The 14,591-nt window shown below is 55.4% G+C and overlaps 1 protein-coding gene across 4 annotated transcripts in view; it reads left to right on the forward strand.

Moving 5' to 3' along the window:
* SH3PXD2A (SH3 and PX domains 2A) overlaps nt 1-14,591 on the forward strand; it is a 255,942-nt gene that overhangs the window by 230,448 nt on the left and 10,903 nt on the right. For 3 of the 4 annotated variants that reach the window (XM_018041252.1, XM_018041253.1, XM_018041255.1), the window contains 5 exons: nt 1,046-1,129; nt 5,975-6,092; nt 9,900-10,237; nt 11,191-11,240; nt 13,861-13,980. In XM_018041252.1, coding sequence (XP_017896741.1) covers nt 1,046-1,129; nt 5,975-6,092; nt 9,900-10,237; nt 11,191-11,240; nt 13,861-13,980 — 710 coding nt within the window. The remainder of the gene's footprint in view (nt 1-1,045; nt 1,130-5,974; nt 6,093-9,899; nt 10,238-11,190; nt 11,241-13,860; nt 13,981-14,591) is intronic. The other variant, XM_018041254.1, reaches the window with a different exon arrangement.

Below are 14,591 nucleotides of genomic sequence, written 5' to 3' on the forward strand. Positions count from 1 at the left end.
AAAACGAGTACTTCCCAGGTGGCCTGGATGGGGTGCGGCTGGGTGTGTGACTGGACAGTTTGATTCTTAGCTGCCAGCTGCCTTCCTCCCCCAGACACAGGCAGCCTGGCTCCCTCCTCCTGCAGTGCCTGGGGTGGGGAGTGGGGGAGTTGACCCACGTGGTGGTGTCTCCTGGGAAGGCAAGGGGGCATGTCGAGCTGATCCACAGCAGCCAGAGGACCTGTGTGGATAGGAGGGGTGTGGAGCAGTGAGCAGCTGGGAGGCAGGTCCCTCACTGTCTGAAATTCAGTGGGCAGTGTGTGGGGCAGGAACATACCCAGGCCTGTGGTCTCCTGTGTCATGATGCTTCACTCAGCAACGTTTCAGAGGGGTCAGCCCCTTGCCAAGCCCTGGGGATGCAGAGATGTGGAGACTTAGCCCTCAGCAGATTTGATCCACTGGGGATTACTGAAAAAGCAAAGACAAATCAAACCCAGGATGGTGAGAATTGTAAGCCCCCCACGGAAGGGACCCCAAGTCTCCATCTGGGCACACTTATCCTTCTGCACACAGTGCCTGGCTCATGGTGGCAGGTTCACAAGCAGGACTTGCTGAGTGAATGGATGGGGATTGGAGATTGATATGAACTCTGGTGGAGGCGGGGGCATACGCTCCTGGGAGCCATCAATGCCCAGGGATCATGGGAGGCATGTTTTCCTCCGGGTCTGCCTCCGAGGGTCATCCTTGTACCGGGCTGGAGCCATGGAGCCTCTTCTCCTCTCAGGTGCTGGGATTCTAAAGTCTTAGCCCCTCGCAGGCTCAGGGGCATAACCCACACAGTTTGGCTTTGGTTGGGTTATTTGCCACTTGCCAGCGATGTCACCAGTCAGTTCTGTGCCCATCTAGCCCTGTCTGTGCCCCTGGGGCTTGGTCCGGGCATGTGGAGACCTAGAGGTGCGCACCTCCCCTCCCTCCGCCCCTTCCCCCCCGTCCCATCTCATCCTCATCTGCATTCTCTCCGCCGGTGCCCGTCGGCCGCGTGCTCCATCGCCATCTCCCACACCAGTGTCCAAGAGACGCAAGGCCCATCTGCGGCGCCTGGATCGCCGGTGGACGCTGGGCGGGATGGTCAACAGGCAGCACAGCCGAGGTGACCGTGGAGTTAGCTTCTGCTCACCCCCAGCTGCTGCCTCTCTCTCTCTCACTAACGCTCCTCCTTTTCTGGGCTCTGCTCCTCTCTGCCCCGTGGCCTCCTCACCTAGATTCACCAGCCAGACTGTCCTCTCACCTACTCTAGCTGGCGGGGAGGGGCCTGGGAGGGTGCAGGGGCTGCTTGGGAATCGGGGTGACACTGGGGATGGCTCTGGCTTTGGCCAGCATCCTGGGGGCAGGGTCATGGGACTTACACAGGATCGTGGAGGGGCTGGACTCTGAGAAGGGCCACGTTGGCCCTGAAACCGCAGATTAAGAGAACTGAGCGGGTCTGAGTCTCTGCCTGGTCCCTAGCCTCACCCCTGGCTGTTCCCTGCCTCCTTCCTCTAAGGTGGGGTTTCCTTGGCTTTGGCCTACCTGGCAGTGGTTTAGGGACAGACTAGGAAGGAGGCAGAGCCATTCCCACCTCCTCCAGTTCCAGGGAAACTGGAATGACCAAAGTCTAGACCCTGTGGGTCCAGGCGCTCTAGCACCCCAGCCCTGCCCAAAGGGACTTAGCCTTATCAAGATGATTCCAGGGAGGCCTCTGGCCTTCCACAAAGGCTGACGGAGAACCCAGATGTTTCCCAATCTAGGGCCTTTCCGAACACCAGGAGTTTGGGAGGTAGGGAAATTAGGGGTGGGCCTCTGAACAAACCTCTAAACATCTCCAGAGCCCCAAGGCCAGTGGGTGGCCCTTGTCTCCTGCCTCGAGGGGAGCGGAGGGTGTGTTCCTGACAATGACAGAACAGCTAGAAGGGTGTGTCCTGAGCGCTGGCTTTTCCAGAATAGCAGGGATGCCCCAGGTCTCACACTCCACCCCTAAAGCTTGTTTCTGAACGACTGTGAGACTCGGTTTTGGTGTCTGCCCCAAGCAGCAACAAGCCTGGACTCTACTGGGGCTGGCTCAGCATCAAGTCAGAGCACTGACTGCGAGGAGCCCAGCTTGTCCTGAGGGTGGAGCACGGGTTGGACCCTGGGTGCTGGCGCAGGGCAGGGGGCCAAGTCATCAAAGCAGAAAGAACAGGCTGGATGTGAAACAAAGGCACCCTAGAGGGAGGAAGGTGGGGGCCCAGGCTGCCACACTGCCCTGAGCCTCAGCAGCAAAGGAGAGTGGGACACTGGCCTGGAAAAAGTACGGGGAGGAAGACCCCATCCCCTTCTGTGTCCACTCCAAACACCAACACACGCTGAACCCCAAGCACACCTCTGTCTCCACAACCACATGGACTCACGGACACTTCAGTCAGTGAAGCACGACCACCAGCACACCACCCTGAGGGCCTCAGCACACTGCCCGTCCAGCCCCTACACACCTGCATACCTGCAGTTCCCTGCACACGGCCGCTCACATATGCACACTTAGGCAGCCTCGTGTAGACCCTTCCATGACTGCATTACTTTTACCGTCACAAATGCATTATCCACACTACCATGTCATGGGCACTCCTCTGTAGCGACCTCACAAGTACACAGATAGGGCACATGCACTCACATAACTTATATCACAAGTATGTCAGCAGCGTAGTCACAGTTATAAAAATATGATGATGTAAGTGGACACAAATACCCAACAATGCATTCATTCTATGGCCACCCATACACATGCAAATATGCAAGCAAATACAGGCCCCCAACTTCTCTCTCTTAAATGAAAGACCTAAACAACAGCATTTCCCGGTCTTTTCCCTAATAAGTTAAGTCAGGCAGCCAAGGAGAACGCAGAAAGTTGGCTGGGAGAAGCTTCGCTGCAAACAGCCGAGCTGCCGAGGTGGGAGCAGGCAGTGGGCTGTACCTAACTAGACAAGAGAAAAGCAGTGCTTCCCTGGGGCCTCCACTCCCTGAGTCCTGCAGCCAACCAGGCCTTTGGAATCAAAAGGCCTCTTGCAGCGGGGTTGAGTAAGTTGTGGGGGCTGGGAGGGGAGCCAGGGAGACTGCTGACGGAGAGGAAAGTGTTTGGAAGGAGGAGGCGTCTGTGGTTTGGAAACTGCAAGGCTCTCCAGCCCCTGCCTCCAAAACCAGAACAGGCCTGTCCACCTCCCACCCACCCACCCCGTGGGCGGCCTGGCCAGCCCTCCTTGGGGCGAGATGGCAACCAACCTTTGATGGCATATCAGAGTGACCACAGCCTCGGCACTTCCAAGAAGCCCAGAGGTGCCCCCCAGAACTCCCAGACCCCTTCTCTCAACCTGATTCCTAAGGGACTTCTTTTCTAGAGATCCCAACCAATGCAAGTGACTCAGTTGCACCCCAATCTGCATACTCCCCCACTGCCCCAGGTCATTTCTGTCAGTCTAGGCATCCTCCTCTCTGGCCTCCTGAGGTGGGATTTGTGGCCCCTGTTTAGTGAAAGGACCGGCGCTGATCTGCCTCAGAGAAACCTGGGAGAAAAGGACTGAGACCATGGGCCGCATGTCCACTTGGGTGTAACCCACACTTTCATCATCCAAGCCAGATGTGACAGAAAACAGAGCCCCCATACAGACCAGTTGGAAGAGTTGCCCTGCCTGGGATCAGGGCTCTGAATTCTTACCTCCTGGAACCTCTAGTGACGGGGCAGGACAAGCCCCCAAGCAAGTCAGGTCTCTTCCAGGAGCATAAACTCCCATGTGTTCCCAGAGAGCATAAACTCTGTGTTCATGTTAGCTGCAGGGCCACCATGAAGAGGGTTTTGTGCAGGAGCAGCTCAGCTTCCCTGGGTAACACCGACATCCCTGGTCTGCCCACCCCAGGAGCAGCAGGGGAAAGCAGGACTCTGACCTGGCCCTCAGAGCTCTGTCCTCGGCACACAGGCTGGGGAGGCTGGTGCTGGAGCCTGGCCCCCCATGATACGGTGTTGGCTTGTCCTCTGCCATGCGGCAGGGCAGGGCTCCTCTCATCTGCCCAAGAGAAGAGCTGTAATTTTTCTCTGCAAAAGCAGCTTTGCCTAGGGAAACTGTAATGATGGCTTCCTGCGTGAACCACAGCCTTTTAAAAATAGCCCGACTGAGCAAAGGCAAAATGTGGAGGCCAGGCCTCGGCTCACCCCCAACCTCAGGACCCTGGATCCCACCGCCTGAGCCAGGATTTACGGTGTCCCACTGGAAAATGGAGCAAGACCAGGAATGGGTGGGAGTGCAGGGGCCTGGACTGTACAACATGGAACTTCTCAAAGGCCCAAGTCAGAATCTGGCCGGACCAGGTTCTCAGGCGGTCTTGGCGGCTCTCCCCAGCACGACTGGATTGGAATCTGAAAGCTTCCAGGAGCAAGTCGATGAGAAACGCTTTCAGTTGAAAAGAGGCTCCTTGGGGTGGGGGGAGCGGGCAGGCATTGCCTACCTCTGGCCCCTTGTCAGCCTTTCAGATTTGGCCAGTGGCCTGCCAGCTCTGTCCTTGCAGCCGGGCAGGACAGCTGCCTCCACCCCAAAGGGAGCTGCTGTCTCCACCAGCACAGGGCTGCAGACAGGACCCCAATAATCTAGGGCAGAATGAACAGATGACCCCCCTGAGCCAGGGGTTAGGGTGGCAGCTGCCCCCTCCTCCACTGCTGCCAGAGCTCGAGCAGGCCGCCTGTCACGGTCCAGCTGAGGGGGTGAGGGGCAGCCATCTCAGAGCCAGCCTCTCTTTGCCCCAGCTCGGCCCACCAGTCTCCTCCTCAGTGTACTCCATAGACCCTTTGGAGCGCCTCCTGTGTGCCAGGCACTCTCAGCCCCCAGGGAGGATCCAGGTTTGAGAGGACAGCACAGGTTCAGGGTGAGCCTCCCAAAGGGTATTCTGCGGGTCGGTGTCCTTGTCTGTCTATGCCACTGTCTCTCTCTCTGATGAGGGCGAGGGTGGGGCTGTGTGTTCCCTCCCTAGCCCTTCCTCTAGGGAGGCTCTCCCCCTGGAGGCAGGGAGTCCGTGCCCCGCCGGTGGTGGGTCTCCCTGTCTCCAGCACCTCCCTGGAAGCCTGAGCAAGGACTTCTCTGGAGGCACAGGGTCCCTGCCAAGAGAGAGCCCAAGGGAATCCAGGAAGACGTGAATTGCCCAGCCCCCCCACACCTACCCGCCATGCTCTGCCTCAGCTTCCACAAGGTGCCCCTCTCCCAGTTCCTGGGGAGCCCCAAGCGGGGGATGCAGTGCTACAGGGAGCCCAGGGCAGGCAGCTCCCAGTGGGGTTCTGCCAAGTGGTGAGGCCATCTTAGCCAGCTCGGGGCTCCTGCCTGACTACTGCTCAGTGTGGCCATGGGACCCTTAGCCAGACGCATAAGCACGCCCATCAGGTCCCCTTGGGGAAATGATGGGATCGGGTGATCAGCTGAGTCATCGGGGGGCTGGGGGCCTCTGGAGCTGTGGGAAGGCTGGACAGAGGAGGGGTTTAAGGCTGGAGAAGGGCTGGGAGAGCAGGCCTGGGGCATGGATGGCGTGTTCAGGAAGGAGAGGGCTTGCTGAGGGGCCTCTGGACATTGAGGGGACGTCCAGTTTTGTTCTCAGACTCCCTAACTCAGGCCCCATGAGGGCCAGGTTCCTCGTGGCCCTGCCCTCAGTCCAGGAATTCTCGGGGGCCCTGAGGACTCCAGGCTCCTGCCTGCACCCTGGCTGAAATTGTGGGACTGGGAGGCTGGGAGAGCCAGCTCTGTGCGGCCTGGGTCTTGCAGGGCCACCTGAGGGTGCAGCTGCGAGGCCAGGTCCCTTCTCCTCCCTTTCCTGGGAAAGCCAGAGGCTGACCCAGCACACTCCAGGCACCAACTAAGTGAGGCCAGGCCAGGGCAGAAAGGGAGACAGAGAAAGGACCGTACCCTGTCCACAAATAATCGTGCTTTGTTGCTTCACCCACCACCCGCAGAGGAGAAGTACGTCACCGTGCAGCCTTACGCCAGCCAAAGCAAGGACGAGATTGGCTTTGAGAAGGGAGTCACCGTGGAGGTGATCCGGAAGAATTTGGAGGGCTGGTGGTACATCAGGTAGGAGCCCCAGCAGAGTGAGGTGCCCCCAGGCCGGTCCCGGGCAGCGGCTGGCAGGCAGATCCTGACCGAACCAGGCGCCCACGGCCCGGCCTGTCTGCTTCAGCTCCACACAGCTGAACTGCTCTGACAGAGGAGCTCGTCTTGCAGATTCCCTCCCGGGACACATAAACGGGACACACAAAGCAGAGCCGAGCCATGGCCAGCAGGGCGCAGGGGCCCGGCCCGGCTTGCAGGCTGTGGTGCAATGCCTCCCTATGCATCTGCCAAGAGGCTCCAGCACATCTGAACTTGGTTTTCTGTGTCCGGCCTTGGCTGCCCGGCGTGCTCTGCAGCCTGGGCCACCTGGAATGCGGGCGTCCACAGGCCTTGCTGAAGTCACAGCAGGCGGCCCCTGCTGCCCACGGCTCAGCACCAGGGTCCCCAGATGCAAGCTCTGGCCCCAGCTGCTCCACTCTGCAGGGCTGGCTCCATAGTTGAGAGAGCTGGGGCGGAAATGAGGCCTGAGCCCAGGCCTGCTTCAGAGTCCTCTTGCTCTGCCCTTCCCTCTCCTTGGGCCTCATCCTGCTTCCCAGCTGAGAAACCCATCTGGGGGTGTGAGAAGGGGAGTGGGGAGGTTCCTGATGCTCGAGGAAGAAGGCTCAACCCTGGAGGCTTCACTGACGTCTTCCTACCAGGTCCTGCCCTCCAGGCCCCTCTGCCCAGGCCAGCTAAGGGGATTACTTCCAGGAAATGTTTTTGGGTTCTTTAGAAGCAGTTCAGCTGTGATGACTTTACCCAGTTTCTCTTCTCTGCCTGTAACCCTGATGTCCAATAGTCCCTGTTGTGGGCTATGAGAACCACCGCACCACACCTGGGAACCCCATACCCTCTGTGGGCAGGGTGCTGTTCAGAGCCGTCTCCCACTGAGGGTGCAGGTGGCCCAGGTGGTGGGGGTACTCACAGGACAGTTGCTTGTAACATGGCGCACCACGTGGTGTTAAGATGGGTTTGTGCTGACGGGTGAGGTGACGATCACCAGCCACCTGAACCTTAGTGTGACCTGCCAGGACATAGCCGCCCCTGCCACTCCGCCCTGTGCATACCAGTCTGGGGGCTGAGGTGCCCCTTTCTGTCCCATTAGGTGGTTCAGGAGTATGTGCCTAGACAATGGAAACTAGTGCCAAGCCCACAATCTAGCTGCCACAAGCCTGCATGGGAAGGCTAGGGAACATTCTAGCAGGCTGCTAACCTAAATCATCCACCCAGAGGTTATCTGCAAGGCTGCTGGGGTTTTTTCTTAGTTTTCTAAAATGACCAATGCAATCACTGAGTTGGTTCATCTAGTCAACTGTTGTCCCTATGGCATGGCCATTCAGCCAGTGGGAGCTTCAACTGAGAAAACCCTGCTGAAAGTTTCCACCTTAAGAAGGTTGCCAACACCCCCTTAAATATGCCATTTCCCAGCATCCCAGGCTCTGTGTTGATCCTATTTCCTGTCTTCTCCATGCCCCCCACCACACACACACGCATACACACACACTCTCTCTCTCTCTCTCCCCCCTCTCTCCCCATCCTCCTTTTCCAGTTCGCTTCCCTCTGGAGTCATTCCGTGCTCCAGAGCTGGAAAGCAGATGTGAGCAAAGTTGGACCCAAGCACACACAGCCTCTCCTGATTCCCTTGCATCTCCTGTCTGGAATCTAATTTTATCCATGTAACACCAAATGAGCACGTTGGGGTTTGGAACAGGAGCCCTCTGAGCAGTGAGCAGTCCTGCCCATCACCCTAGGAGACCCAGCCCCTCATCTCCACACAGGGTGCTCGCGGTGGCCAGCTGGTTCATCATCTTCCTAGACGAAGGGCACCAGGTTCTGGGCAAAATGCTGCCAGCTGCTCACGGTGTGACCCTCTGCTACTCACTTTGCTTCTCTGAGCCTTGGTTGTTGGTATACGTAAAATTAGGCACCTTTGCTAGTTGCTTCCATCCACCCCTGAAACTGTGCTTCTGTCTGCCAGCTCTCTGACTTCCATCCATTTATTCACTGATATGTGCCTTCCAAGCCCCAAAACGGGGCCAGACAGACAAGCTTGGGTCAGTCTGCCCACATATTCATGTGAGTGAACGTAAGAAGCCACCTCCTACCTGAGCTTTCCAGCAAAGCTCAAACATGTTAGAACCTTGAACTTCCACATTCCCTTTTCTCCTACCTACTAAGCCCCCAAGAACCAGGCCTGATCAGGGAGGCAGGCGGTGAGGGGTGGGGGGTGCTGTTGTCAGACATCTGGCATGGAGGAGCCATTCCAGACAGCCAGATGTCCCAGGGAGCAGGCAGGGACATTGCACCCCAGACTCTGGGGCATTGGCCAGCAATTGCTGGACCAGGAAGTAAGCTCCCAGTGGGTTTGGGTAGAAGTTCAACACCATGAAGAAAAAAGGGAAAAGTTTATTTTCAGAAGTCAGCAAATCCCCTAAAATTAGGTCGGCCCTGTCATTTGCCTTTTGCTTTTGTTTATGGGTTTGGGGTTTTGTTTTCGTTTTGTTTTGCTTCATTTTGTTTTTGCTTTGCCATACCAAAGGCTTTAATTTTATCCAGTCATGTGCTTTATTTAGGCTTTTCATTTATAGTTTCTGCTTTTGGAGTTCCACTTAGAAAGATTTTCTCAACCCCCAAGATTAAGGAGATATTCACAACTTGAGTTTTTAATATTGCTATACAGTTACAAGGCCAGAGTCTCACTGGATTTTCCTGATGGATCATCAGTCGTCCCCAGATCCCTCATTGAATAGCCCATCCTCACCCGAGTTCTTTGAGTCGTCCCCTTTAGCGTTGGCCTGTTTGTGGACTTGCTCTGTGAATCTGATCTGTCTGCTCCTCCTGCAGTTGATGCTTTCCCTACTTGGGCACTCTTTATACACATCTTCCCAGTTGGTCTCGCTATGTCTGTCCTTCTGAATAAATGTTTGCAGCTACTCTATCCCAGCCTCTTGGCAGAAGAGGAAAAAAAAAAATTGAGCTCCAGGAGAGGATCGTGTTCCAAAGCACCACAGACCAGAACTCAGGTTTCGTGACTGTCACCTGTGCTGCCACTTCACCTCTCTGATCATACTTTCCTTTCCAACTGGGCGTTTAACTCTGTGCCTCTCTGTTCAGTCACAAAGTTGTGTCCGACTATTTGCAAACCCATGGACTGCCTTCAGTCCGTCCCAGCATCAGAGTCTTTTCCAGTAAGTCAGCTCTTTGCATCAGATGGCCAAAGTATTGGAGCTTCACTTTCTCATTTCTCTTTTTTTTTTTATATTTATTTTTATTTATGTATTTATTTGGCTGCACCAGGTCTCAGTTGCAGCATGCAAACACTTAGTTGTGGCACTGGGATATTGTTCCCTGACCAGGGATTGAACCAGGGCCTCCTGCACTGGGAGTGTGGAGTCTTACCCACTGGACCACCAGGGACGTCCCCATCTTCTCATTTCTTATCTCTAGAATTGCCCTCTGCTGTCGTGAGGCAGCAGGTCATGGTAAAATGTACCTTTTAGGCAACCCAAAATCTGAAGAATCTTCTCATGTCAAGGTCACATGTTTGCCTGACTTTGCAGACCATGAGGGCCCACACCAAGAGGGATCAGGCAAAGAACCAGGAGACAGAGAGGAAGAAGGGGTGTTCCAGGCGTCTTTTCACTGGCCCTCGTTCAGTTCTCTCCAGAGTAGTGGGTTTGCCAAGTGTCTTGCAGGTGCAGTAGAGAAAGCTCAGCCAGGCAAGGCCAGATGGAGCCTGGGGCCTGGCCAGGACTCCCCCTTGATGCCAGGTCCCTCTCCTCCCTGCAGATACCTGGGCAAAGAGGGCTGGGCGCCAGCATCCTACCTGAAGAAAGCCAAGGACGAGCTGCCAGCACGGAAGAAGAATCTGGCAGGCCCAGTGGAGATCATTGGGAACATCATGGAGATCAGCAACTTGCTGAACAAGAAGGCATCTGGGGACAAGGAAACCCCCCCGGCTGAAGGCGAGGGCCCGGAGCCCCCCATCACCAAGAAGGAGATCAGCCTGCCCATCCTCTGCAACGCCTCCAATGGCAGCGCGCTGGGCATCCCCGAGAGGACCGTCTCCAAGCTGGCCCAGGGCTCCCCAGCCGTGGCCAGGATTGCCCCTCAGAGGGCCCAGATCAGTAAGAGCCTCTCGGACCCCCAGGTCCTCACCGCACCGCTCTTTAGAGAAGGGGCATGAGGTGTAGGGCAACCCCAAGGCGGGTGTGCATGACCCCCAGATTATCCTCCCCTGACCCCAGGCTCACTGTGCCAGCTTGTCTTGTGCTAATCACATGTGGACAAGTCAGTTCCTTCCAGCTGTGAAATGGGGCCCTCAACACAAGCCTGCTCTGAGAATGAGAGCTGATACAGCATCGTGCTGAGCCTTACCCCTTCTTCCCTGTTCCCTTCCTCCAGCTACCGGAAATCTGAGACACTTGGAGGGAGTACCTCCCTCCACAAGCTCTTTCAAGCAGTGTTCTTCCGGAATCTCCTCCTTTTGTACAGGAGAAACCCAGCTTCTGGCCCCTCCAAATCTCTGGCATCTCTGGGGCTGGGATGCCTGTGGTTGAGGGTTAAACTGTTCTATATTATGAGGCCAGCTTCTGTTTGTGTCCAGCCATTCTCAAAATCAGGAGGAAAGCTGTTTTTCAGTTTAGTTCTGAACTTGTTTAAATTAGTTCTATGCCTGGAACCTTCTGAGCAGTCACTTGGGAAGGGTTTCGGGGGCATTTCCTCTTGCTTCGCACTGTGCTAGCTTCCAAGGATTTGGTCGATAGACATGGTCTCTTCTAAATTTGAAAATCTGATCATGCTATCTACCCTTTCCCCTGAAAAAAATGCCCATTTCCACACATTTTGAAATGTGTGCGTCATTTTAGAGGATCCCCTTGAAACACAGCTAAGGCAACTTAAAGATCTGACTTCCCACAGAAGCAGCCCAACTGTGCTGTCTGTGGTGACCGAGAGCACAGTTTCCCCATAAACGTGGGACAAAAGCAGGGACTTCCAGGATCAGGAGGGCATGCCCAGAGAAGGCAGGGAAGGCGCTGTTGCCTGGCTGGGATTTCTGAAGCCCCGTTTCCTCTTCTAGGCTCCCCGAACCTGAGGACAAGGCCTCCCCCTCGCAGAGAGTCCAGCCTGGTATGTGTGTTCAGCTTGTCTTCTTGTTCCCTTTCTGGGTGTACTCTCATAGCCTCCAGTAGTTGACTGGTCTCCATGCAGAGCCTGTTGGTCCAGAGCTTTCCCAGGGCCATGCTGGGGCTTCCAACTCTGTGGGGTTGGGGGCAGGGAGGAAAGCCAGGGGATCCCAGCCTTCCTGGGGCCTAGCTGGACAGTTTTTAATCGAAAAGGCACTGCACTCCAAAGCTAAATAAATCCACCCCGGCCACAGCACTGGCAGACATAAACATTTAGACTGGCTGGTGAGAGTGTCCAGCCAGGGCATTGCCAGAGGCTGGAAATAGGGCTGCTCTCCATGTGAGCCTGGAAGCCATTCAGCTTTGCCTTCCTTGCTTGGAAGTGCCCGACGGATGCGATGGAGGCCAGAGCCTGGGAGGGCAGAGGATAGATCAGTGAATGCCCTCAGTGGGAGGGTAGCAAATGGCAGGGACTGGTATAGGCTGAAGCTCAAAGAGGCTCAGCACTGCCGGGGTCCATGGAGCCTGTGGGTGGGGGTTCCTGGCACCCAGCCTGTCAGGGAGGCCGATAGGCTCTCAGGGTGCTGGGGCTTGGGGTGAGAGGTGGCAGGCAGAGAGCCTTAGAACCGAAAAATATCATCCGGCGCTGCGGGAGGCAGTGGAAAGAGTGGGGCTTTGGGTCTGCTAGGCATGGATTCACACTCCACTTCTGACATTTAGGAGCAGTGAGCCCCTGGGCAGGTTGCTTACCTGCCATGCGCCTCAGTTTCCTTATTTATAAGAGAGGGGGACCATGCCACTCATCCCCTAGGGCTGTTATGAGGATGGGATGAGATGGTGTGTAGAAGGCTGGTCATCAGCTTTCCACGTCCTCTGTCAGCTGTGTGCTGTGTGGGGACAAGGCTTCCACAGTCAGGTCAGGGCTTAGCAGCAAGATTTACTGTGATCAGTGATGTCTGCCCTGGGGAGGGGGATAGCAGCAGTCGCTGGAATGCTGGCCCTTCTGTAAACAGGACCTTGAAGGTGTGGGCCCTGGAGATGGGACCGTGCTAGCCCTGGCCACCAGCCCCAGTGGACCCTCTGTCTTGTTTCCGCGCCCCCCCACCAACATTTGATGCAACTGGACAATGCGTTCTTCCCTTCTCCCATCTCTCTCAGCCCCACTGACTATTTTCAGGCAGACTTGATTTTGGCAAGAATGGGGTAATTCCTTCCACACCTACCAAGAGCAGGGCCCATGGAAGCAGAGCTGCTTTTTCCAGCGAGGTCTGGCTGACTCCCACCGGGCTGGGGGTCACGCTGGGCTGGGACCAGGGCCACATATGCGCATGCTCACAACAGCAGGGCCAGGCGCCAGGGCAGGGAAAGTTGACCGGATCATATCCAATCCCTCAAAACCATCCTCCCCGACCCTTCACTCACTCTGACCTGAGACAGCTCCACAGTGACTGGTAGGAATAGAACATGCTGAGCCTTGAAGGACAAGGCAGGTTAAGAGGAATAGGATGGTGTTTCAGGATGGTGTTCAACTTTGGCTTGTATTTACAGAGCGTTTCCTGTGCCCCTGGCTAGACCAGAAGTTTTCATTCTCTCCTGATGCTGTGATTAGTCCCAGTTTACAGATGAGAAAACTGAGGCTCAGAGAGGTCAAGGGTCTTTCTCAGGGTCACATAGCTGATGAACTGCTGACCTGGCTTTGGAGCCCACATGTATCCATCTGCAAGGCAGGGTCATTTGAGGTTGTCCTCAAAAGCTGCTTCCCCAACACTAGCCTCCCAAATACATGTACCTTTTTTATTTTTTATTTTAACCTCTTTGTATGATCCCAGGACATACTGGAAGTGATAGGGAGATACCAGGTCCTCGTTTGTTGGAGTAGAGACCAGCCAAAGCTGGAATGTCCTCTCCACAAGGTCAAGAGGGTTGTCCTCCTAGTTCATTCTTGGTTGCCTGTTGCCTTGGAATGGAGTCTGACACCCAGTAGACACAAAGCAAACATTTGTAAAATGAATGATTGAGGCTCACAGGTCATGGGCTGGGGCCACATTCTAAATTTCTCTGCATGTCAGGCTTAGGTATCAACATGCCAGCATCTAGGAAGCATTTAGGCTGCCCAGAATGATCACCCCACCCCAGAGCAAATGATCCTGAGCTTTATTCCATGCTTGCCTGACCATTTGACATCATCATGATGACCGACCCAAGGGCTGTCTCACCAACCCCACAGTCCCTTACACTCACCCTACACCTCTGTAGCAAGGTGTCACCCCAGTAGACTTTCACCTGAGACTCAAGGATGTGACTTTGATCTCCTGGGGGGCAGTGTGTAGGGCTTTGTTACAACGGTTTCTTTGTTTTTTAACGTTCACTTTGGGACCTGAAAACTGGATTCCGAGTGGAGATTTACTAGAGGGTCATTTTCATAGCTCCAACAAGTTGTGAGCGAATCCTGGGTATTCTTAGAGAGCCTGGGCAGGAGCATGGTCTCTTAGGGAGACACCCTGAGACTCAGGTGACTGATAATCCTCAGGTCAGCTGCTGTCCAGCTGCTGTAAGTGCCACACTCACCTCTGTTACCGTTCTGATCAGGTGGGTCTTGCTCACTGAGCCCTTCTCTGCTTCAGGGATTCCAGCTGCCGAAGCCGCCAGAGCCCCCTTCTGTTGAGGTGGAGTACTACACAATTGCTGAATTCCAGTCGTGCATTTCTGATGGGATCAGCTTTCGAGGTGGACAGAAGGCAGAGGTGAGCCTGGGGCCTGAGGCTAAGTGGTATAACTCATGTGGGTCAGAGGCCTCCCATGTTTCCCATTTATGTCTGGGGGTGGGGGGCGGGGGGGCAACATTCCTGAGGGGTGGGCAGGAAAGGTGCAGAGACAGGACCCACAAGGCTGAGAATTCGCCTAAAGCCTGTGTCACAGCCAGGACTAGAACCCACGGCTCATTTCTCCAACCAGCTCCCCTCACACCAGCATTTCCCAAAGCTCAACACAGGAGCCTGTGATGGAGATGCCTTGAAACAAAGGGCTTCTGGAGTCGAATGACTTTGGAGAAGTGTGAGTTAAACAAAACCAGCTTTGTTGTGTTAATTGCAGAACTTCTCAGAACCTAGATATGGGGGTGTCACTGTGTGTGTCTCTAAGAGGGGACTGGATTAGACCGGACCGCCTAGCTTCCTCACCCAGGAGCACCTGGGGGCCAGGGTTCCACAAGACCTACATTAGGAAGTGCTGTTGCTGGGAGAGTGTGGAGCAGGCAGCCACAGTAAGGTACTGAGGACCCCAGTTCTGACCATGTCCACACCACAGGCACCTCTGAGCTTTGATTTAGGCACTTATCTCCCAGGTGTTAATGAGC

Source organism: Capra hircus, chromosome 26 (genome assembly GCF_001704415.2).
Source record: "Capra hircus breed San Clemente chromosome 26, ASM170441v1, whole genome shotgun sequence".
In the NCBI taxonomy this organism is placed as follows: Eukaryota; Metazoa; Chordata; class Mammalia; order Artiodactyla; family Bovidae; genus Capra; species Capra hircus.